The sequence below is a fragment of the Miniopterus natalensis genome, chromosome 1 (genome assembly GCF_054644295.1).
Source record: "Miniopterus natalensis isolate mMinNat1 chromosome 1, mMinNat1.hap1, whole genome shotgun sequence".
NCBI classification, from domain to species: Eukaryota; Metazoa; Chordata; class Mammalia; order Chiroptera; family Miniopteridae; genus Miniopterus; species Miniopterus natalensis.
Window position 1 is genome coordinate 53873761 of NC_142081.1, and position 26146 is coordinate 53899906.

General features: G+C 39.7%; 1 protein-coding gene across 2 annotated transcripts in view; it reads left to right on the forward strand.

Annotated features, from left to right (window-relative positions):
- FBN1 (fibrillin 1) overlaps positions 1 to 26146 on the forward strand; it is a 229393-nt gene that overhangs the window by 122814 nt on the left and 80433 nt on the right. For both annotated transcript variants that reach the window (XM_016211097.2, XM_087821626.1), the window contains exons 10-22: positions 915 to 1091; positions 1734 to 1874; positions 3613 to 3732; positions 7003 to 7128; positions 8768 to 8890; positions 12197 to 12319; positions 13369 to 13521; positions 17219 to 17272; positions 18903 to 19028; positions 23030 to 23155; positions 23727 to 23846; positions 23941 to 24078; positions 24952 to 25002. In XM_016211097.2, the coding sequence (XP_016066583.2) occupies positions 915 to 1091; positions 1734 to 1874; positions 3613 to 3732; positions 7003 to 7128; positions 8768 to 8890; positions 12197 to 12319; positions 13369 to 13521; positions 17219 to 17272; positions 18903 to 19028; positions 23030 to 23155; positions 23727 to 23846; positions 23941 to 24078; positions 24952 to 25002 (1578 nt within the window). The remainder of the gene's footprint in view (positions 1 to 914; positions 1092 to 1733; positions 1875 to 3612; positions 3733 to 7002; positions 7129 to 8767; positions 8891 to 12196; positions 12320 to 13368; positions 13522 to 17218; positions 17273 to 18902; positions 19029 to 23029; positions 23156 to 23726; positions 23847 to 23940; positions 24079 to 24951; positions 25003 to 26146) is intronic.

The following is a 26146-nucleotide window of genomic DNA, read 5'->3' on the forward strand; positions in this document are numbered from 1 at the left end:
TAGATGACTTCATCTGTCCCCATGGCTTTAAATCCCACCTATCTACTGATAACCCCAAAACTTATATCCAGCCTGCCTTATTCTCTAGGCTTCAAACGCTCTTAGACGAATGCTATGTGACATCTCCACTTGGATGTCTGATATCTCAAAACTCATCTGTTCAAAGGGAACCTAGCTTCCACCCACCAAACCCACCCCACTGCACTTTTCCCCATCTCAGTAATTGGAGCCGGTGTCTATCCAATTGCTCAACTAGAAAATTGGAAGTCTTCCTTAATTTCCTGATCTCTCCACTGTGACACTTACTCCTGCACCAAGCACTATCTGTTTATCTCTAAAATATGCTTCAAATTTGTCGACTTCTGTCTAGTTCCATCACTACCTCCCTTGTTCAGCCATTGTTTTCTTGCCCTTGGTTCTGCAGCAGCCTTGGCTCCCTCCAGTAACCTTCCATGTTAGCAAGAATGATCTGAAATGCTCATTTGATCATGTCCCAACCCTGCCGAAGACCTCCAGTGGCTTTCCATTGCACATAAAATAAAGTCCAGGCTTTTTAGGGTACTCTAGGGTCCTGTGGGATCCGCTGGTGGGACTAGATGGAGAAAGTGGCATTTATTTCTCCGTGAGGTGAATTGTGATATAAGTAAAGACTTCCCAGGTTTGGGAGGGGCGTTGGTACACACCCTGGGGAGTTTGTTTTGGGTTTTTGAATTACTGTTCCAGTGTGGCTGCTGCCGTCGGAATTAGGAACGGGAATGAAGTTAGTTGGCTTTTTTCCTTCTTTCCAATTGACCTACATGGTTTGAAGATCAGTGTTATTCAAAGATTTCTTTGAAAAGTAAGGATGACTTCCATGGACCTACAGCATATGCTACAGCTCCTCTGCTGTGTTCTGTTGTGTTGTGTTTTTCCAGAGGATTTCAACAAGCTGTGCTCTGTCCCCATGGTCATTCCTGAGAGACCAGGATACCCTCCCCCGCCCATTGGCCCCATTCCTCCAGTTCACCCTGTTCCTCCTGGCTTTCTTCCTGGGCCTCCAGTTCCGGTCCCTCGGCCACCAGTGGATTATCCGTATCCATCTCAGGAACCAAGTAAGAATTCAAGAGTCATTTAGCAATTTTTCTTGCCTTCGTCAGGTCAAAGTTTTTGTTGTTGTTTATGCTACTTTAGTCATTGGCTAAGTTTACCAAATCTTAGGTTACATTTTAGTTTATATAGTGTTGTATAAAACTTTCTCAATTTCCGTGCTGCCTAGAGAAAAATGGGAACTTTCATATTCTCTAGAGATTAATGTCCTTTTGTTCTTGATGTTTTCAGTCAACTGTGGGAAAGTTTTGGGAGAGATTGAAATCTGATTTACAAGATGAATTAATAGAGGAAGTGTAAAATTATTCTTTGGGTTATATATCGTACAAAGCAGTTTTGCAAGTAAATGCCAATAACTTACTGCTTTTGTTATTTCTCCCACCTGGAATCTTGAGAGCGAAGGATAGGGAGGAGCAGGCAGAGGAGCAGGTGACAGCCGGGCCCAGTACCTGGCCACACATGCCGCAGTGCACATGGGATTTCTGTAGGAGTGGAAGTATGCTTTATTGGAGCCAGATGACCTTTGCCCAAAGAGTGTCCTCCTTCTTTCATGATCCAGCATTTTGCCCAGTATTACCAGATTGAGTACTGGTGAAAGACACCCTAGTTATAAATCATTTAAATGCTGTTTACTGTTATTCCCTTAGGGGTGGTGTCAGTCAACGTCACTGATTACTGCCAGTTGTTTCGTTACCTCTGTCAAAATGGACACTGCATTCCAACTCCTGGGAGCTACCGGTGTGAGTGCAACAAAGGGTTCCAGCTGGACCTCCGTGGGGAGTGCATTGGTATGTAATAGATCACTAGGTTGGTACCAAGAGGTTATTGCACTTCTGTCCCTTGATGATACAGGTTTTCTATTCTGCTGTAACAAATCACTTCAAACTTAGTGGCATCACAAGTAGCAACCCAAATTTATTTTCTTATGGTTCTGTAGGTTAGAAGTTCAACACAGATTTCACTGGGCTAAAATCAAAGTGTTACAGGGCTGTGCCCCTTTTGGGGGCTCTGGGGAAAATCCATTTCTTTGCCCTTTCCATTTTCTAGAGTCTATCTGTACTCCTTGTCTGAGGGCTCCTCCCTCCATCCTCAAAGCTAGCAGTGTGGCATCTTCAGATCCCTCTCTAACTCTCTGGCTCCCTCTGCCAAGCCCCCTTCCACTCAAGGAACTTCGTGATTACCATGGGTGGATCTGTGTAATCCAGGAGACCCTCCCCAGCTCAGATCTGCTGATTATGAGCATTGATTTTATCTGCCACCTTCATTCCCCTTTGCCTGTAACATATTTACAGGTTCTAGGGATTAAGACATGAACATATTGTGTGTGTATGTGGTGGTGGGGGGGTCTTTATTCTGTATAACACAGTGACTTTTAACTTTTATTGTAAAATACATTCACATCTCTGCTGGTAACTCCAGCTTAAGTCATCTTACCAGATGCTTGACCATTAAGACAAAGCATTAAAAGTTTCTCAAAATTATGAAATTTTTGCACATTTTACTAATTTAAATGGATAGCTTATCAGCTCTCTCTAGTTAGTCATTAAAAACCGAAGAGAGAAACTTTAAATGGTTGGCGAGGCATTTAAGCCAGTGGAGGGAGATGTCCCATGAGGATCTTTTATTGGATAAGAACACTCAGTTGCCATCTATCTATTTTTAAAAAAAGTAAATTCCTTTCTTAGCTCTGTTTCAAATTATAATTCTGTAATTATGAATTAGGAAGAAACAAGTAGTTCTTGGTTTCTCGTGTTATGTAGTTTCCCGGTGATATGAAAGCCCTTTCTAGCAGCACATTGGAGAGTCATTCAATCCTTAGAGGCCATCCAGAGCTAGGTAGAAGAGGGAACATCTAGCTTAGGGCTGGGGCATGGGAGGTCAGACCTGCACCTGCCACAAGAAGCATGTGACCTTGGCCAAGTAGGTTACCGTCCATAAGCCTTCACTTCCTCACCTTCACAAACAGAGGGATATAAACCAGTTTACCTTATAGTATACTGATAGTTCTGTGTGGCTGTAAAACTGGTGGGAGCCTATCTGGGGGCACAGTGGGGGTGGTGGAGGACTGTGGTGGGTGAGTTGCCCTTTAGAGGACATCAGCTTCATGTTTGGTTCTAATGTTCTTCGTGGAATTCAGCAGGAGATGCTTAGATGTGGTTACACCTTCTTGTTATTGAAAAACCAAGCTTCCAGAAGCTGCTTCTGAAGTGTTAGTCTGTTTGACTCCTTTGGGCCAGACTCAGGGAAGATAAAATGTTTATTAGCTTGGAGTGTTGAGTTGCTACAGGTTCGGCATTTTTCTCTGAAAAAAATGACCCAAGGAGAGAATACACTTGAACTGCTTGACTGGTCTTCAAGTGGCTGGTGACATGGCATGCTGTAGTGGAAAGAAAAGAGATCCTTCCATTATGCCATTTATTTCTTAAAAGGAAAGTGTTCTAACATGTAAAGGAAACCAATAAAATGGTCTTAGAGTCATGAGTTACTGCTCTCAGATTTCTTACCAAAATATACTGTGTTTTTCAGATGTTGATGAATGTGAGAAAAACCCTTGTGTTGGTGGAGAGTGTGTGAATAACCAGGGCTCGTACACCTGCCAGTGCCGACCCGGCTACCAGAGCACGCTCACCCGGACCGAGTGCCGAGGTATGGCCCTGGCCTGGAGCATGGGACATGCGTGCCCAGTGAGGGATGTGCCTTGAAGGAGTGCAATGGAGTTTTAAAAACCATTACCTGGAGAGACTAGCGTGGGCACACTGATTTTTGCACTTAATTCCAGATATTGTTATTTTAAAAGACAGTGTCATTAAATCTGGCAAACATTCAAACTATTTTAAAAGATGCTTCTGTGCCTGCAGGGATGTCCTATTTTCACTACTTTTTTTTTTTTTCCTCATCACTGTGGCCTGTTAATTTTTAATCTGAGAGTTAGGGGATGGGGCTGTGTTTCCTCAGGACAGAAACTGAGGAAAGTTTCAAGTGAAATTGGATGCAATTAATTTCTTAAATTATTTATTTATTTTAATCTTCATCTGAGGCTATTTTTTCCATTGCTTTTCAGAGAGAGTGGAAAAGGGGAGAGAGAGAGACTGAGGAACATCAGTGTGAGAGAGAAACATTGATTGGTTGCCTCCTGTCCATGCCCTGACTGGGGCCGGGGATCGAGCCTGCAACCGGAATCGAACCCGGTCCCCTTCAGTCCATAGGCTGATGCTCTCACCACTGAGCCAAACTGGCTAGGGCTATTAATTAATCTATTAAGTCACCCAATATGCCTTTTATTGGATGACTGCAATGTACCTAGTTCCTGGAACAGAAATAAGTAAGGTGTACTTCCCACTCTTGGGGAGCTCAAATATCTATACCTTTATAAATTTAGCACAGAATGAACTGTAATACTGATTCTGTAAAACCAGCTAAAAGCAAGAAAAATCCCTGTTAAAATGAAATACAAGGGCCCGGCTGGACATGGCTCAGCGGTTGAGTATCGACCTATGATCCAGGAGATTGAAGTTTGATTCCCGGTCAGGGCACATGCCCTGGTTGTGGGCTTGGTCCCCAGTCAGGGTGTGCAGGAGGCAGCGATCGATGATGACTTTCTCTTCATTGATGTTTCTGTCTCTCCCTGTCCCTCTCCTTCCACCTCCCTGAAATCAATAAGATATATTTTAAAGAAAAATACATGCAAGGAAATATGAGAGGTTTGTATGACTTAAAATTTTGTAAGCCATTAGTAAGAATTAATTTAACTTTATTGCCTGTTTTAGCAAAAGCTCTTATGAGTTGAAGACATACAGAAGTTAGAAGTTTGTTGTTGTTTTTTTTTTCAGTGTCTGGTTTCAAAATCTTTAAATCTGGTTCTGACTTAGAGATTTCTTGCCATTGGTGTATTTTAGTACACTACTTGTAAATGGCAGTTCTGAGCAGAAAAACCTGGAGTATATAGCATTTCAGTCTTCTGATATTTCTATTAATGGCCTACTTACTGAATTATAAATGTGGATAGTTTGATTATTTATCTGATATTAGAACCTTCTTAATATTAAAACTACTGTTTAAAATAATTGGCATGTACAAACAAGTGTACTAGGCATTTTTGCAATAGTAGAAAATAAACCGAAGCCAGTGTGTCAGAAGACTGCAGTATTGAATAAGCAATTTGAAGGCATTATTGAGAGCACTCAGCTAGGGCACGGGCCAGCCATGGAGATGAATGTTGTCATTAATCTGAGACTTAATGTGTTAGAGACTGAGGAATACCTGAAAGCCTCCAGCACTGTCTTTTTTAAGAGCTAGTGCTAAGCTTATCGCAAACATTAAAAAAAATGATAGCATGCTCACATTTTGGGGTAGATGGAGCTTGCCCCTGAATGGTCAGAGAGGCTGTGTACTTCACCGAGAAGTACATGATGGGCCAGATAGAGGAGGTCGGAAGAGACGGACTTTGAATGGCAGGCTTTTCATTCATCTTGCAGAGCAGTGGGGAGCCTGATGGCATTCTGAAGTTAGTGAGGAGAGAAAACGCTGAGCTCTTTATCCTGTTCTCAAGAATATGTGGGTTTTCCTATTTTTTTTGGAGTGCGGAGCAAGTCAGATTTTAGCAAGGATTAAGAAATAAATGAGAGAGAAAAAGATCGTAGGTTGTTGGCACAAAGATCAGACAGAAGAAAAGCCCAGACTGCCTCTGCTAGTCCAATGACTCGTGTGGAAACCACTGCTGGGTCTGCCCAGAAAGAAAGTGCGCCTGAGGGTCAACCACAAGACACCACACAGACGCAGGGCAGACGGAATAACCGATGTGCCATGACTGCACATTCTTGTCCTCTGGAGGATGCGTAGGGCACTTATAATCAGGCGCAGGTGGCCTCAGCTCCGATAGGTAGGTCTGTCCCCGTAACATTCTACACAGTGCCTTGGTCTCTGCCTTCTGGGGAGTAAGCCCTGGCAAGGACTGTGCGCTATGTAGACAAGTCGGTTTGTGTTCATCCCCTTGATGTTCATCCAGCTATCTAGCTTAGAAACTAAGGGGATCAGATAATCCAGGACATTGTCTTGTCCAATTTGGGTTTATTATCAATCTTTGAATAGAGATCAGATGCAAGTTTATTCAAATTACTGTCATTTTTAGCACTTCCACTTCAAGCTCTGTTGTTTACTTTGGCATAGTATTAAATACAGTGGAAAAAAAGGGAAATGCCCACAGTACCAATATTTTATTTGGTAGATAGAATACTCGTAAAGTTATAAAAGCGATGAAGACTAAATAAACAATAAAACTGTACTTGGACCAGAACTGCCACCAGGAAGGTAGACATTTCAGAGTCACGTTATTGATGGTTTTTAGATGGAATTAAATGTTTTTAAGTAGCATTTCTGTTTTATTACCTTGATATAGCTATAAGATCTGCCTTTTTGATCATGTACAGGGTGTGGCAAAAGTAGTTTTAGAGTTGTTCATACTTGAAACACAGAGTTTATTTGGTATTATTATTTATTAATTATTGTATTATTTTCCATACGAACAACTGTAAATCTACTTTTGCCCCACCCTGTATTGAATGACACCAGCCAAAGTTCAACATGACGAATGGTATATACTGGCTCATTAACCCAGCTAGGAGAATGGTGAAGAATCTATTTTGTTTACAGAATCTAGGTTTAAGGAGTCTTATTAGAAATTAGAGTTAGATTGAATGCTGTTATGTTGGCACTTCTCTTCTGTCATATGTCTTTCAAACTCTAATCGGTAATCTTAATTCTCATGCTATTTGATAACGACTTTAAGTTTGAAGAATATTATTTAGTAATTAAAACCCCAGACTAAGATCATGAATTTGGAGATGGAGGGAGGGAGAAATTAAATAATTTTAAATCCTCTAACTGAGGCTATTTCTTCTATTTTAACTTTGATTTCAGACATTGACGAATGTTTACAGAATGGCCGGATCTGCAATAATGGCCGTTGCATCAACACGGACGGCAGTTTCCATTGTGTGTGTAACGCGGGCTTTCACGTTACCCGAGATGGGAAGAACTGTGAAGGTAATGAAGCCTGATGGTAGTAACGGTATAATGCTATCATGTCCCTTCTTCCAGTGCAGTGTCAATATCAGAAACCTTTACAAGGCTGAGTCTAACACTGAGAGAAAGGTCAAAGTATCAAATCTATTTCACATATTGTTATCTGGGAGGCAAGCATAATTTTCAACAATATTCATGTCTTTAATCACACTTCTCTGAGTCAAATACATTTTAAATATATGAGGCGAGCTTGCCATTTAAAGATCCCTGGGGATGATGAAACTTTGGTAGCATAAATCATTACTTCCTAATTTTAAACAATCAGAATTTATACATTGTTTTATTTAAAAGTAGGACACACCTAATCCTGTTTATTCTTTATTCATCTATTATCCTTTTGTTTAAAGTGTCTGCCTGGTAATAAAATCTTATTATTGGGTATTTGAAAATGTAGAATTTGATTGAGAGAAATATTGACTATAGAGAGCCAGACATAATTATATATTGTCTCTTAAGTTACTCACCTCATTTTGAATTGGACTGTTTCAAATATCTTGTATTTTTCCCCTGTGATTTTTTCCTAAATCGGAACTATGACAATTATTGACGAGTTTTCACTCTTAGACCTTTAACAAAAAATGAAGGATGGCCCTTATCACCGTTCCCAGTGTCTTTGGGAAAGATCCCAAGAATCTATTCATACAGTAAAGGAATTTCAAAATTGTTCTTAGAAACATTTTTGGCAGAATATTATCTCAGTGATTCAATTCAAAGACTTAATGCCAAAATTCTCGGTTGGGATAGAATCCTGTTTAAAAAAATCATAAATTACATTGGTCTGACTAAAGCCTGTAAGTGAAAACACACCATGTCTAGAAGATCGAGTCCTCCCAAGACAGATTTAATATCAAATAAAAAACATATTGATGAATTTAAAGAAATATCCCCATGGTCACAGGATCCTTAAAGGTTAGCTGGCAAGGCTATAATCCACAGTGAGTCTTGCATTTTAAAAATACATTTTTCCTACTCCTATTTGAAATTGCTTCAAACTACAAGCTGTCTTCTGGTTCTCCGGTTCCCACTTTTTAAAGAATCAGGAAGTAGCCTAAATACATTTCAGATTCCATTATTCTTAGTTTTGGTTTTGTTTTTATTTTCAGTATATTAGGAATAATATGGATCTGTGAAGTAAATATAACCATCAGGCTGCTAACACCCTTCCCAGTTTGTAAACTACTGTACCATGAAAGAGTCATGGTAGCTTCTATTGAGCCAAATTTATATGTACATATAAATTTGTATATGTATGTATATGTATATGTATATGTGTATGTGTATGTATACCTAAAATTCTATATGAATTTGATATACATGTGTATACATGTATATGTATATGTGTGTATTATATATACATGTCATAAAATAAATTTAGCTTTGTAGTTTGCATGCACGTGTCAAAAATTGCAAATATGAGATACATATTTCCTATGGCCCCTCTCTTTTTGTGTGCTATAATGTGGATGATAATTAGCCTTAGAGTATAATTTTTAAAAAAAGGAAGAAATAAAAAGAAACAGAATTATATTTATCTAGGTTGGCCTCCTTTTGTAAGCTTACTCTTCTGGTCCTAAGAAAATGCATCTTCTGTGTTTTTCAGATATGGATGAGTGCAGCATACGGAACATGTGTCTCAATGGAATGTGTATTAATGAAGATGGCAGTTTTAAATGTATTTGCAAACCTGGATTTCAGCTGGCATCAGATGGGCGTTATTGCAAAGGTTTGTGCTGTAGAAACTCTAGATCGTATTTGCCTGCTTTCCCCTCCTCTCTACACTGCTTAGAGGTATCATTTTTCCTTATTGATTCTCCCCATTTAAACTACCCCTAATTCTGGTTTAGAAAACCTGACTGGGACTCCTTACGTCCAGCCATCCAGGGAGCTACAGTTTATGCCCAAAACTGTTTCTTATTTCAGAAACGGTGTTTGGGGTCTCCTCAAAGGAGCCTGAAGAGCTATGTAGCAAAACAGTGAGAAACCAAACTACCAATTGATTTACCAACAGATGAGGGAGCCTTTTTAAATAAGCTGAGTCTGCCTCTTCCTTGCAGTTGGGAAATAATGGCAGTTACACTTCATTTTATTTTATTATTTTATTTTATTTTATTTTATTTTATTTTATTTTATTTTATTTTATTTTATTTTATTTTATTTTATTTTATTTTATTTTTTAAGTATATCTTTATTGATTTCAGAGAGGAAGGGAGAGAGAGAGATAGAAACATCAATGATGTGAGAGAGTCATTGATCAGCTGCCTCCTGCACGCCCCCTGCTGGGGATCAAGCCCGAAACCCGGGCATGTGCCCTAACGGGGATTCGAACTTTGATCTCCTAGGATCATAGGTCGATGCTCAACAGCGGGGCCATGCCAGTTGGGCCAGAAAATTCTTCTTGGACAATTTATTTAGGCTTTATCAAGTCACAGAAGCAAAAGGGAAACAGGATTAAGCAGAAAAAAAATAAATGAACCAAGAGCCACTATTTAGTTTGGTAGCTTGTGAAATAATCTCATTGCTCCAGGTATTGAAGAGAAAGTGAAGATTTTTATTTGTGCTTTTGAAAACTGGGGTCCTAAGAAGAGTCACTGGAGATCAATCTGTGCTCTGGGTCTCTTGCCTTATGTAGTCAGGGCTGAGTGGCTATTGCACATGGGTTCAAGGTCTGAGTTGGAACCAGATTTCTCACAGGAACCTCACACTCAAAACAGGTCCAGGAAATCTGCTGAAATGCTGCATGCAAAGCCTTCTGCTCATAGGTTTAGATGCAGAAGTCTAGAGCGTCAAGCTCTTCAAGATTGTGGAAGCAGGATGAAGTCCTGTGGTGCCTCTTCTCCAGCTGTCCCTGGTGGACAGCTTTGGTAAAGGTGTCATGGAGGAAAGCCTTGTATTAAGTCTTTGGCAAGATGTGTCTTTTCTCTAGGCTCTAAAGAGCTTCTAGCTCTTGGTTGTTTACCTGCATTCTCTATGACCTTCTCAGGAGTGACTCTTAATGTCGGGCAAGTCTGTCTTCATAGCAAGGGAAAACATTCAAGTTTTTTACATTTGAAGTAGGAAATTGATTTCTGTACAAAATTTTGAGAGACTTACAGTTGGGAAGACAAGATTAACACTTGGAAATATTCTGCAGTGTAAGAGAGTATAACAGAGTGCCAAAATGTGCAGATCAACTGCTGTACAAGTGAAAAAAAGGGGAAGAGAGCGATTGCTAGAATACTTGGAACCAGGCTTCTGAACAAAATGAAAGAAGGATATGTGAAGGCCCCCTCGTGAGCAGACCCTTCGCAAGAACACACCCTCCTCTTAGCTGCCCGCAGAGCACACAAAGATTCACTTTCAGTGCCAGTAGGCTCCTGTGACCCAGCCCACAGGCTCTCAGCCTTAAGTGTGGCCAACAGATAATGCTGATGGGACTATTTCAGAAGACAGTATGACCTCATAGGTGAAACTAGCTTTTGCAACTATTTGCAACCAGTGAAGTAGTATCTTATCAATAAATAGGTTGTTCCATTCATCTGAAAGTGCCCAATAATTTGGAAGGTTTGCTCTGATTTTCCCATTCTGGCTTAAGAATCAGAGCTAGAGGGAGAGAAAGAGAGAGGGAGAATGCTCCATATTTTTTCTGGTGTATAAGAACATGGAACAAACACTGTAATAAGAAAGAAGGGAAAAAAAATCACTGTATGCAGAATTTCTTCTTTTTCATGGTTTTTCTCTAGACATCAGGGATAAGATTTTTCTCTTAGTGCTGAGCACTTAGTTCTGAGCCCACAAAGATGTGGCCGTTCAAAGCTGAATAAATAGTGCTAATTTAATCTCTGTAATTAATGGATCTGATGAACAGCATGGCCTCCCTGGTCCCTTTTTGAAAGCTGAGGCTGCTCACTCTGAGCAGTGCCTCCTGGATCAGGGTTACATCTGTGTCCCCAGTAAAAAAAAAAAAGCTCTTCATGTTACTTTGTAGGTTGTAGTCGCCACTGTTTCACTCTAGGTCTCATCTTGAACAAAAAGGTGACTCAAATAACTGAACCAATTTGAGTTCATGTATTTAAATATAACTGCTTTTTTAAAATACAAATCTGTATACAGAATCTTGGACCATTTGTATATATTCTGTGCCAAACAACACAAGCTAAGTAAAACGCAGAGGTGTTTCAGTCTCAATTTGCCTTTTTAAGGTCAAAAGAATGGAAATAGTCACATACACTAGTTGTATTTTATAAAAGGAGTTGTTATAAAATGACTTGCTTCTAAGTATTATACACAATTTTGTTACCATTTCTACTTCCCTATATATTAAGGGGGGGAAATACCTACTGTTATTAGTATGTGTCCAATAAAGACTTTTACCAGGCTCACCTACGTATACACATATGATACTATAAAATGTTTGTAATGCCTGTGAAAGATTTTTCTTTGCTCGATTCCGATTGCTCACAGTGCTGTCGTTGGCCAGGAATGGTCATCAAAGTCATCTATATTCATTTTCTGTTCCTTTCCTATGGCGTGTCCCCAAGGCTTTGGCTCTGTGTCTCTTAATGCGATGCTAATTGTCCCAGAGAGCTAAGGCATGGGTGAGACTACACCGAACGCCAGGCTGGGTATTGGAAGCCAACAGGAAAAGCTTTCCACCCAGGTCAGAGATGCAGTTTATTATCAGCTAGATCTCTGGCAGTCCTGGAAGAGCCGCCATGCGACACATCACGCCAGACCCTTCGTATTTTAGCCATCGCTTTTCTTCTTCCGATTCTGTTTTTGCCTTTGTGATTCTTAGTTTGGATTATAAAAACAATCTCAGGAGAATATTATTAAAATAGCTTTATGTGGAAAAGAAAAACTCAGCCAGGTGATTTCTCTCCATTTTTGTTACTCGAAGGAAATGAAAATGCATCTCATTGAGTTTTTATTGCTGACGTTGCATATTGTTTTCTATCTTCCCCACTTCCAAATGTCGCAAAAGAATTGTAAACATGTTATGGCTCTAGATAAAAGTGACTTCATTTTTAATAAGTGCTCTTCCACCCCACAGATATTAATGAGTGTGAAACCCCTGGGATCTGCATGAACGGGCGCTGTGTCAACACCGATGGCTCCTACAGATGCGAATGCTTCCCTGGGCTGGCCGTGGGACTGGATGGGCGTGTGTGTGTTGGTAAGATTAAGCCGTAACTAGATGTATGAGAGAGATCTGCACTCTGTCAGTCAATAAAACCACCGATAACAAATGTACTCTACTGTAGCAGATATGATATAACTACTATTTACAGAGCAACAAGCCAACAGCGTCAGTTCTCTTCTTGGATATTAATTTAAGGGATAGAAAGATGAGCTGAGATAAATGAAAAGGGAATCCTCATCTCTTCTCCTCCCTTTTCTTTCCTAATCACATAGCTGTCCTCAATTTTCTCCAACCCTCCTTGGTTGATAATGGTTTTTGAAATTGGCCTGTGTATGCGCATTCTCTCTCGGTGAACATGTCCATAGAGTGTAATGTCCGAAGGGAAGCATGGAATGCAGGGGGGGTTAGACTAATCAGGAAACTTACATGATAATAGCTTTATGTGGCTTTATAAGAAGTTTGAGATTTGTTGAGGAATAGATATGAATTTTATCCAAATTATTTTGAAGAAGGGTAGTTAGTAAGCCCTTTGAATCGGGAGAGAATTGGGCACAGCTGGAAACCCTGATGCTAAAGATGACACTGTTAATTGACCAAAGTCTGAAGATTTATATATAATGAACTTTTTACAGATCAAACTTCCTTTTTTTTTTGAAGCTACATCTAATGTAGACGTTCAATAATTACATGTCTATTTTGAGGTAGACCACAATTCATAAAGATCTTACTTATCACGGGGTGAGATTCAACAATCATCCATCATTCAGTCGTTTACTAAGTGTCTGCTCTGTACAGGCCTGGGGAAGACAAAAATGAATGAGCTATAATCCCAGCACTCACTGGGAGGTAAACCATGATAGCCTCTAGAAAACTGTAGGAATCCGGCCATTGGTTTCCAGTGCTTGGAAGCTGAATGTACTTTGTTTTGCTTTATTATTTTTTTATTGAGACCTAACACCAGAGGCATTCCTTGTGAGTTAGAACAGGGATGATGGATAGATAAAGCTAGCTTCAACTTTGACCTGGGGGGTCCTCGTCTGTTTGAAGCGATGGTGTGATGACAGATGCCTCTTCCTGTTTAGACACACACATGCGGAGCACATGCTACGGTGGATACAAGAGAGGCCAGTGTGTCAAGCCCTTGTTTGGTGCTGTTACTAAGTCTGAATGCTGTTGCGCCAGCACGGAGTATGCATTTGGGGAACCTTGCCAGCCGTGTCCTGCACAGAATTCAGGTATGTGGTGTCATGGGGATGCCTTGTGCCACCATCTGCAGTCTTACATTTATGGAAGTCCTGGGGAAAGATCACATATGCTCTCCAGGTACATCGTGTACCTTCCTGGGGTCTTGGCAGGGGCTGGTCAGGGTCTGATCCCCATTACTCACCTGATTCTAACAATCATTTGGAATAGGCAGCGAGCACATTTGTGCCTCCCATTTGAACTCCTCCATCTCCAAAACAGTCATGCTCTTTGCAATACATGCAACTTACTTTGTTTTCTAAAGGAGTTTCACAGCATTAGCATTTTGCAGGAACTACTTATAAAGCAGAATTTTACACAGCGTAAGAGTAAATAATTTTCAGGTTACCTGAATATTTCCAACTTTTCTCCAAAAGGCCTTCAAGAATTTTGTTCAAATCCCTCATGTTGATTTAAGTGTGCCATTCCTAAATGATTTTATTCAAGGCTAGGGAAAAAGTAATTTCCTCAATTTGAAGTGACATGGTATGGTGGAAAGAAAACTGGTCTGTGAGTCACAATTCTGCTCCCCAGCCACAGGCAGACAAAGTACTTAATTAGGGGCTTAGGGGTGGTTTTTTTTTTTGTAGATTTTTGTTTATTTAGGAATTTTTCTCACCTACTTTCAAAAAGGTTTGAGATGGATTACATTAGTAAATACAATTATAAACTCAAATAATATGGAAAAGGGATTCTTAGTTTTCTCATCTACAAAATGACTTGTCTTAGGTAATCCAGAAGAGCCTCTCCAGTTGTAAATTATTTCTATTGAAGAATTTATTGGAATTAAAGCAATAGACTGTCTGTATTTGAACTTAATTTTAAGGTGTCTTGGCAGTTGACTTTTAATGTCCTAAAATAGAATTAGATCTAATATTGACAACATATAGCTCTGATTGGTTGGTTCACATCTAAGATTCAGTTAGTTCATTTCTGACCTAGATAATATCAATTAAAAATTATCGCACAACTTTTAAACATTTGTCATTTTGAAAATGATATTTGAAATTATAGAGTTGGAAATTAAAACATATTATGAGAAGTTAGAGAAAGTTAAATGGAAGACTTTAAAAGAAGTGGAGGGTGCCAATTAAAGGAAAAAAGCTTCATTTTCTCTGATTACTTTACCCAGTGACTAATATACAAATTATTATTTTATATATGATTACCAATCAGTTAAATACCTGTTTATAATACTTCAATTACATAATATACAAATATAACTTTATCTAACAAAGATACTTTCATGTAACTTTTTAGTTGTATATTATTATTGTCAGCCTTTTGTCTGTTACTTTAACTTTTCAAAGTATTTTTGTTGCATACTCTGAATTTAGAAGAGAGATAAATATCTTGAAAACTGTGAGCGAGACTATAGGTGATTCGTTCACATCTTAAGTGAGTGGAAGTGCCAAACTTAGAATCCAGGACTCTTGGTGCATATAATTCTTAGTTTTCACCTTTTCCCTCTGGACTGAGTACATCTCCAAAGAATTTCTTAGGATACATAGGAAAATAAAGTGAGCTTATAAAAAGATGACTGAAAGAGACCAGATTTCTTTAAGCAGTAAAGCCTAGAGCTGCATTTGAAGCCCAGCACAGGAGAGGCCCACATGTGGAAGTGGTTTCCGTCAGTGTATTTCTCCACCTCTTTGGTAGATGGAAACACCAAATCACGAAGGACCTGAGTATAGGCATCCTTGTTTCAGGAGAGAAGAGGGACTTCCAAAACTGTTGCAAATATCCAAGAGGAATATCTTTAACTTAATGAGCAACCCCAGCCACACAACATCTAAAGCTCACCTTTGTGCTCTGGAGGTCAAGTAGGATGTATATGAAGATATTCCTCACTGGCTGAGCATTTCCTCCTCAGAGAAATCAGTCCGTTAAATACACAGAATTTAGGAATATCTCATCTGTCGCCATACCATGGTCTTCATGGCACAACACTGAGTTAGCTCAGCATCACCTGTGATTTAAGTGCTTGAGCTGTGCCAGGTGTTATGCTGAGCGCTTTACATGTTCTCTTATAAACTCACAGCATGAGTTGGGTATCATTGTGTCCAGTTTATAGAAGAGCAAACTTACAGAGGGGAAAGGCTTGCTGCCAAGACCCCCAGCAATAAGCATTGTCATCAGCATTCAAACCCATGCTGATCTGCATTCACTAAAGAGAATACTCCAGCACTGGATCTTGTCCAAATGGAAAAGAGCAGCGATAGTAATTTACTAGCATTTAGGCCAAGCATCAGCTAATCTGACACTAACGGGAAAAGTAGTTTTTACAAACCTGAGATGATTTTGCTTTTCCTTTTTTATTGCTTGCAGTATTTCCCCACCTTTTGATAGGTGTTTTAATTAATTGCTGATGTGAGAGAATAAAGAGGGTGTATTTCTTTTTGCCCCCAGTTCCTGCCTTTCAAACACAATGGCAGACACCTTCCATTTGTTCCCTCTTTTCCCCCCTTTAAGATTATTTGAAATTAAGGGATGCCCCCACTTTTCTCAAACTTACGTTTGCTTGAAGGCACAGACTCTGAAGGATTCAACCTTAATTTTTTTGCCTGTATAGTAGAACTCACTTGCACAACTGTTGTTAGGAATGCAGTTTTCTAGCAAGAGTTTAAGGACTGTTTGCTTCAGCAATGAGCTGCAGTTGCCCTTGTTAGCAGGCCCATCACTAGTGTCCAGTTTTCCTGCCACTTAAATACAAATGATTTGCATTTCACCGTGGGACTCTAATGTCCATCTAAATATTGTTGGAACTGTATGTAAAACATATCAATTTTAACCAATATTAGCCCAATAAATTGAATTTTTTTTTATTGATTTCAGAGAGAGGAAAGGAGAGAGAGACACACACACACACACATCAATGATGAGAGAGTCATTGATCGGCTGCCTCCTGCACGCCCCCGACTGGGGATGGAGCCTGCAACCCGGGCATGTGCCCTGACCGGGAATCGAACCCCGATCGCCTGGATCCTAGGTCGACGCTCAACCACTGAGCCACGCCCAGCCGGGCAATAAGTTTAATTTTTAAAAAAGAAATAGAAATCTGACCCCTCCAAATTTGGGAACATATTCTATAAACTTCAGTTTCATCAATGAGATCTCCCAGCTTTAACATCATGCAATACTTCTCCTATGGACTTACATAGAATGAGTCTAGCACCCTGAAAAATACTCACTTAAAAAATACACTCCAATGCAAACACAGATACCCGGTTGTTCTTGTGATTGGAGGCTAGAGGATTTGTAGAGAGAAATGAGAAAATGCTAAGAACTGGGTACTGAAAAAAAAGAGCCTGCACTGAGAAACAAAATTATTCCCAAGATGGTGGGAGAAAGTTTTATTAACAGCTAAGAAACCACACTTTAACAGGCACATTTCACTGTACGTGTAAACTGTTCCCTGGTGAACAGAATCAAGTTATAGGAAAAACACCTTTTCCGAAAGTGCTTTGCATGGGGAGTTGCTGTAACTTGCCTATAGCTGTTTTCCTCAGTGATGCGGAGCCTTTAAAAGGGAGCTCGGTGTAACGGGCCTCCCCTGGGAGATGCCTCCTTTCCGTTGCCACTTATTTCAGTTCCACTCACTTTGGAGGAAATGATGTGTGCAAAGCCAAAAGCAGGATCGGCCTGTTCTGCAAACAAGGGGATCATTTACTATCTGTTAATTTATTTCAGCGGAGTATCAGGCACTCTGCAGCAGCGGGCCAGGAATGACATCAGCAGGCAGTGGTAAGGACTCGTTTCGAAATTTACTACCTTAAGCATGTGCAGAGGCAGGATCGGGCCTTCCTGTGGGTTTCCAGTTGGGCCCTTTACACCAGTCTGGTCTCACTCCCTTGCTGGCCGTCACTGCATGAGGTACCTGGGTCTCCTAGGAGCCCCCGGTGGCAGCGCAGCTGGCACAGCGGGCCCTGGGATTGCTGGAGGTGGGTGTGCTGCTTGGGTGTGGGGCTTGGAACCCGGGTTCGGGTGCTTTCGGGGGGCAGGGGCGGTGTCGGAGGATGGTGGACCAGATACAATGGAGGTGCTTGCTCATTTTTGAGAAGGGGCAGCCTGGCCTTTGGATCTTCCACTATCAAGTACAATTCAGGGTTATGGGCTCAACTGAACTCTTATTTCTATTTCTTAACTGTACAGTGCTCAGTAATTGTAAGATGGCAGTTGGGAGCCCTCTTATATTTTATACTTTTCATCTTCTATTTTATAGCACACAGTGACAGCAATGAACTGAATTGGACAAGAATGAACTATTTAAGTGTAGGAGTAAGAACTAGAGAAATATCAGTGCTATAAAAAGAATTACAGTTAAAAGGGAGAATTAGTATAAGTATAAAATGGGTGATAAGAAAGATGAAGGATTATTTTATTAATATAAAACTAAATCATCTGAATCAGGAGAGTGCTGAAAAAAAGTGGACTGGCAGAATTGATTGGGAGTTCATTCAGCTCAATTGATTTCATCATTTTGAGTGGCTGACGATGGGGAGAGGATATCGGGAGGACAAGAGAGGGCAAGTAAGGAGATTTATAATGAGTGAAGAGTTAGTGGGGAGTAAATAAGTTGTGCTAGGGAACTACAGAAGTCAAAAAAGGTCAACCCTGGTTTATAGAAGAGTCAGGCACCAAGATTTAGGTTGCCGTCCACTGGTTGTCATTCTGCATCACCTTTGACTATTGGAGCTCTCCTGGGTCTGTGAGGGCACAGAAAGGGGAGAACCCAGCCCCCCCAGGCAGAGCAGCAGAGGCTTTCCCAGGCAGGTGGTGTCTGCGTGGGCTTTGGATCAGTGCATAGGTCTGCTCCAGACATTTTTGACACAGGGTGAAGAGGGTGTTTTATGTTCACGGAAGAGTGAGAAGTTTAAAGTCAATAAACAGAGTCCCTATTTTAATTAGGGCTTGAGGATATGATTGAATTTACAAAAGTTTGAGCCATGAGAATGACACAGTCACCTTGTTTTTAGGTGAAGCCAGGTGGCAGTGTGGAAAGTAGATTGAAAATGCACAGCTGGGAGCAGAGAGACCAGTTGTAGGGACCTGGGGTCTGAATTGGATCCACTTTTCCATCTTGGTGTTTGGACCAGAAGTCCAGGAGGTCTCCGTTGGCTTGATTAAAGATTGGAAATCTCGTAGGTCCAGTTCAGATGCCAGTTCCTCTCAGGGACTAAGGGAAGGAAGATTTGACTTAGGATGTCTTGTACTGAGAAGAAAGGATCAAGCTTTCTTATAAAAATGTCACCTTTTTAAAAATTTTCACAAGGTCCTAAGGTCATTACATTTATTGTAATGCTATTTTTTTTTGACAGTTCATTTTGTGTTTATTTTAGACTGTTATTGATTTTGAACTTCTTTTGTGGTGCAGATATAAACGAATGTGCATTAGATCCTGACATTTGTCCAAATGGAATTTGTGAAAATCTCCGTGGGACCTACAAATGTATATGCAATTCAGGATACGAAGTGGATGCATCTGGGAAAAACTGTGTTGGTGAGAAGTTTCACCTGTTTTCTAAGATGTCTTGTGTACATTGCTTTAACCTCCTTTTGATGTGTGGAGGAAACTGCTCTTGAAGGACTTAAAGGACTGGGCAGATGGATGCTCTACACTTTGGGCGTCAGCATGGCCCATGCCTGTCTTGATGAACAAAATTTATATAGTCTAACCTTGACAATGCATGAATAATCATGTATCAGATTCAATTCTTGAAACAGAAGCACCTTAGATAGATGAAATGCAAAGATTTTGAGCCATCCCCATGGGGCTACAGAGGCATCCCTATTTTTCATCATGAAGCAAAGCAGCTCTTCTCCCAACCACTTTTTAGGATTAGCCAGAGAAAACTCAGCTTATTTTCAGTAATAACTTCTCTCTGTTACATTGAGCAAACATCATTTTTATGCTCTAACAATCCTTAATGACGGTACCAGCCAGTAACTAAATAAAATCCTTTGGTTGAGAAGAAAATGGTCAACAGGGACACCGCTTTTTTTCTTCTTCAACTTTCTCCAGTTGCCTAGAGTAGTATTTTCTGAAATGTTTTGTCCATTCTGTAGTGTAGAGACATACTGCCTCGGGTTTCTTGAAATTTGGCTTCTAAGACCAGAATATTCATACTTGTGCAAATAGTCCAAAGTGTACCCAAACCAAAAATGTAAGATGGTGCACCTTTTTGATTTGGAAGCCAAACACATTTTACCTCAAAGCAAACATACTTTCATGAAATGGGATGAAAATTAATAGTCTTTAAGATAAACAGGAGACCTGAAATATATTTTTTACCTTCTGAAAGCCATTTAGGGCCTAGAGTTAGGTGTTTACTCTCTTCTGCCATTAGTGGTATTTTATTTAATTTTATTTATTTTTTTATCCTCGCCTAAGAATATGTTTTTTAAATTGATTTTTAAAGAGAGAGGAAGGGAGAGAGAAACCTTGATTGCCTCCTGTACACTCCCCAACTTGGGATTGAATCCCCAATGTGCTCTGACCAGAAATTGAACCCTCAGCCTTTTGGTGTGCAGGACAGTGCTCCAACCAACTGAGCCACTCGGCCTGGGCCAGTAGTGGTATTTTATTGGTAGGATTTGCAACATACTATTCTAAGGTGGTCAGTTGTTAGAATATGTAATAATTTAAAGATGCTACAGATCGAAATAAACAAATGTCCTGTTCATTCTTTCAACACACAATCTAGCAAGTATCAACTACTTATTGGGTGCTGGACTCAACTATCTCCCACCCAGCCGCTAGGGAATCACCATTTGTTCTCACCCAAGAAAAAAAGTTTCTTCCCATGTGTCCCTGGGTATCAAGCTATTTTGTTTGTCTTGTTTCTTGCTTTACCACTTGATGTCCTCTGATGGTGGAGAGCTTGATGAAATACTGGGATCCTTCCCAAGAAACTTGTTTCCTTTGAGTAGACAAGCAGTGCCTTGATTAATAAGAGGAAATGGGGCTAAATTATATCTTATAGAACTTGACTCCCTTGAACAGGAACAATGGTCATGTCAATTAAGTTTTTTAATCTATTATGCTCTATAGAACTATGTAAGAAACAACCACCTCTGAAATATCCATAAGTTGTCCCCTGACCTCTTGTTATTATAAACATTCTTTCCAAAGCTCATTCAGCCTGGTTGTTATTTCTGACTCCTTTCAGTAGCCAAGTTACTTTGGTTCTGTACAGTTCTTTTAATCTATTACACAGACCTTCATTCAAATGTAACTTTTTTATAGTTGGCTATTTCTTCTTTTTTTTTTTTCATAGTTCCTTCTCCTACAAAATTCTGTGTTTATATTGACACTGTGATATCAGTGTTAAAACAATATGGGCACTTTCATACAGGGACACGTGATGAAGGTCTGGACTCTATGACTCTATCTATATGCAAATGAAGGAAAGGAAATGGATTCTAGAGAGAGTCAGTGAAAGGGAGCTAACTCCAGACACCCTAAAGCAGCCCCTCAACCACCCTGCCCCTCCTACTCTCTGTGCACCTCTCTGAGTTATTTTTGTAGGTCTCCTGTTCTCACGCCCTCTACTACTCTCTTCTTCCTTCCTATACTTACAGTGTTTTTCATGAATAATTTTTACTTTTATCTTCTGTTTACTTACAGGATGGAACATAGCAGGAGTACTTACTGCCCCTCTTTGACAATGTATAGTTGTCTAGGTTTGCAGGTTGAGGCAGAGTGTGGTACCTAATAGGTCGCTGTGTTAAGGCCGCTGACGATTGTCACTGTGGGCAGGTAGAGATACGTTATTTTGGAAAAGCAGAAATCTTACTTTGAATATTTTTCACCTGCTTTCCTTACTATTGTGCACAACATGGAAAAAGAATTAACAGTAGAACAAAGCATCTTTTCTGCTCCCATTTAAATCAGCTTTCACCCCAGTTTCAGGCTAAATCAGTATATAGAAAGCATAGAAGATGGAAGCCGGTGAGGGGAGCTACAAACCAAAACCCTCTTCTTTGAACTACAGGTTCCTTTTTCCCTCCCTAACTTTTATTGCTGGCCCAAAGTTGGCCCTTCCTTCTTTGTGGTCTACATTGACTTTTGAGAAATGAATTCTTTCTCTCTCACACCCTTAATTGTAGGCTCCCTTTGTAGGCTACAGCTGTTACTTGAGTACACATGGCACTTTTAAACCAGATTCCACTGAAAACAAATTTTACTATTTCATTTTTCTATGAATGCCTCTCTTCACTGGCAGACATGAAAAATCATTATTTATTTGGGCAGGCCAAAAAAACACAGGGACGTTTTAGCTTCACCCAGAAATCACCCCATGGGAAGCAGAGGGAGAGCCTGAGAGGCTGCAGGGATTCTTCCTTCAGTGGTTTAGTACATTCTTTAAAGTCAGAGCCATTATCATCAGGTCAGAAGTATGTTCATATTTCAGATTATGTTCAGAAGTGTGAAGTTGGGACTCAACGGTCTACTCCAGCCATTTCCCACACGGGGTTCCAGGGACTGGCTAGTTTTTTTATCTTTATCATCAGTTCCTGAATTTAAGTTTCCAGACTCCTCTGACATCATCAGAGTTTAAGAATTACAATTTCACCCTTTTGGGAAGTGTTACTACCCCTTATATTATTTTGACAGAATTCTCAGTATGCTACTTGCTCAGCCAATAACATAACTTCATACTCAATTTTCCCATTAAAAAAACTTTATAAATATGTTGCTGACTTAAGTGTATCTAATGCTGTAAACCTATGTAGCTCCCCAGGGCTGAATTTGTGCATCCTTTATGTCAGGGCTACTAGCTTGTCAAATGATGATCTAAGCAGATCACTCAGTGTCTAAAAAATTCCTTGTGAATGTGTGGAGCCTATTCTGTGGGCCGTCTAATGTTATAGCCCAAAGGGATACTTTAAAAGCTGTGTAATTCCCACACTTCCTAATTGAAGTCATATATATCAAAAGTTAGATTTTGCATCAGATAGGCCAACTATTCAGCTGAAAGCCAGGAGTTTTCCTCAGCTCTCTAAATCTTGAGTCTAATTCCCCATGACAATTATAAACTCTGCAGATTGCCTCATACTTAATACACAAAACCAGAGACCCTTTAAATTATTCTAAAGAAGAAACACCCACCCTGGAACTAACACATGTAAAAGTGGGACCATACTTTCTAAATATTTATTTAGTTCCTTAGATCAATAGGATTAGTCCTTTGAATTCTGGTACAATGAGACAAGTATATAAAGATCAGTGATTTCAAGTAAATCCAGATTTTCTTCCTGCTAAAGAAACAAGTGAATTGAATAGTGTATGGCGATTTTACACTTTGTACAAAGTACAAATAATCAAGCCCCTATTTTCCTAAAATTAGGCAGTTTAGGCAAAAACAAATGGTACAGGAGTTTTGCCTCTCTTTGGTTGAATTAATCATATCATTATGACCTTGAAACCTTGCTAAAGAGCAAAGAAGTTGCATGCCAGGGATGGGCTCTTTTAAAAGTTCATTTTCATTGGTTTTCCAGATATTAACGAATGTGCATTGAACAGTCTGCTTTGTGACAATGGACAATGTAGAAACACTCCTGGAAGTTTTGTCTGTACCTGTCCCAAGGGATTTATATACAAACCTGATCTAAAAACCTGTGAAGGTAAACTACACTTTTTGTTCTCATTCTATGTACTTTGCTGTCTTTTGGAATGCCACCAAAGAGCCATGTGAATAAATTAGAGTCGCTTCTATTTTAGACAATTAAGCTTCTTCAGCTGAGGTTCTGTGGTCTTAAATGGCACTTGTATGTACTTGGCAAGCTACTGGTGGTACTTACCTGTGATCGGCATATTATTTGCCATTTATTTTGAGTTTAAGTGTCATTTGAAAGCATTTATTTTGCATTTGCCTGCACTTGGCATTTTATTAGCTGTCATTTAATAGATGGAGAAGACATTACACATATGCAGTTTGAGTTAGTTATTCAGAAATCACACTTACATTTGCTCCAGATTTCCCAAATAAAAATGTTCATCCATGTACCAGATTCTATTCTATAGGGATGTGCTTAGCTGTTATTTTTGGCATTCCATTTTGTCTAGAAAAAAATCTATTCAGACCAGCTTTACTATCTGATGACGAATATGTGATAGCAATTGAAGCCAAAGTTTAAATATTCATTCATGTCCAAGACTAGTTCTCGGCAGTGACGTAGACCCGTTTTGTTTCAGACATCGATGAATGTGAATCGAACCCTTGCATTAATGGAGTCTGCAAAAACACCCAGGGGTCTTTTATTTGCGAATGTTCTCCTGAAAGTACTTTGGATCCGACAAAAACCATCTGCATAGGTATTTATCTTTCTGGGAAAGATTTTCTTGTGTTTATCAATGCCGCTGTATTTAAGTGTCTATTAAATATCATTCCCCTCCACCCCCCCCACAGAAACCATCAAGGGCACTTGTTGGCAGACTGTCATCGATGGGCGGTGTGAGATCAACATCAATGGAGCCACCTTAAAGTCAGAGTGCTGTTCCTCCCTTGGTGCTGCCTGGGGGAGCCCCTGTACCCTTTGCAAAGTCGGTAAGATGAATGGGTTCTGTGGCTCCTGTGCCCATCCCACTGGTCACTTTGTTTAGAAAGGGGAAACCTAGGCCTTTGTACATTTGGGTGCACGTGGGGATTTTAGAAGATTTAATTCTGATGACCTCAATGAAGTGTATTACTGAACAGGAAACTATGAGGTGTCAAAGACAATACTTTTAGGTAATTTGGCAATTTGTTGTTTTCTATCACCACATTGTAATCTGGTGAGCTGGTGTTGCTTTCCTGGATCAGCGGTTCCTATTAGGGCTCTCTGGGGAAGCTCAGGATTAGGGTCCTGAGCGTTTTATAGGTGCAAATATTCTTCAAAAAAAACTGATTAACATAAAGAAATCAGTATTCGTGACTTAGCTTCTAAATCTATTGCAAAGCTGAGGTTTGAGAGCCTTGCCTATGATTTTGTTGATTCAATGTTTGGATATATACATGGGTGGATTTCTACGGTGTGAATGCTGCAGGGCATGGGATCTTCAAGTTCGAGACTTTGGTTTCTGTTCATGTTACAGTAATCCTATAGTGTGATTCCTATTTTAGGGCTAATAGCAAGAGAGGAATCTAGTCAATTTCCTCCTTGGTCATCAATTTAACATGCTCTTTAGGGTACCTTTGGGTCTTTTTGGATATCTCAGAGGAATTGAGCTTTATTTAAGGAGACATTTCATTATTATTTGTTTCACTTATGCAATCTCAGAAACACTTTGTTATCTCAGACTTATTCATAGCAACAAAATCTAATTCATGTTCCAGGTCCTCTTTCGTGTTTCTTATACTAGGTCATAACTACGAAGTCTGGATATTGTTATCTCAAATTTGTTTTTTGTTTTTGTTTGTTTTTGTGTGTGTTTTTTACAGATCCCATATGTGGTAAAGGCTATTCAAGAATAAAAGGAACACAATGTGAAGGTATTTATGATTATTTATAAACCATAAATTTCTGTGTGCTTGAAGAATGCTTGTGTTAACTTGGACTGGATAAAGATGTCACGTAGCTTCACAGTGAGAAATATGCCGCAGAGAAAAAGAAATAATGAGAACTGCAGAACATAACAGATGTTAATTTCATGAGCATATATATGCTTTTGCCAGTTTCAAACCACTATGGCCAGAGTACAAGGTGGCTGAAAATGTTTTAGGCTGACCATGGTTTGAATTGACTGCACTTTCAAATTGCTGTATATCAAGAAGATAAAACAGGAGGTTTTTAATGAGGCTGTAAAATTTGCCTTTTTCTTGGTTTGTCCTGTTTGTTTGTTTGTTTCAATCATAGATGATCTAGAAGGACACACACTGCTGCATTATTTTTGAAAGTCTACGTGGATTATGTCCAGTTTGCTGTGATTCTTTCTCATGGAGTCCCAGATAGACATAGGTCAGGGTGACTAACACAACCTGACATGACACAGCAGCTGAAAAATTTTAAAAACAGCAATTAGTCCCATATGTGGGATGAAATGAAGTTTTTTTCCTTGCTAAAATAAAGAGGAACACTATAACCCCCACCCAAGGTCTTGCTTTCCAAATGATGACTGAATTCTTTGGCCTTTCTTTGGTCCAGACCCACTGTTAATAACTTATCTGACCTCAGCAGCACATTTTGGTATACAAGTGGCCAGAACAAAAAAAGAGAAAAACCCATAAAGGTAAATTTTCCCCTTCCCGTTGATCTCTCTTACAAGGAAAGATCTGGAACATTTTTTTCAATATCCCTGGTTTAGGAAGTTATTTCTTCTAAATAGAGACACAGTGTGTGTGAATTTCTTAACTAATGCTCCACTTTTTTGGCATTGGCAAGTAAATGCCTTTCTTTGGATTTATTTGATGGTGAATATTTTTCCAAATTAAGTGCAGAGAACACACTGCTCTGCATTAAGCAAACTGGAACAGAAAGGTACATTTGAGAGAGATTGAGTGAATGATAAATGTATGAACATGGATGTCTTTCGACTCTCCCCAACTCAAACTGGGACCACCAAGGTTTGGACAGAACACTGAGACCATTGCTGAGGTAGAACTAGTAACACACTTCTGGGGACTTCTCAGCACTTCT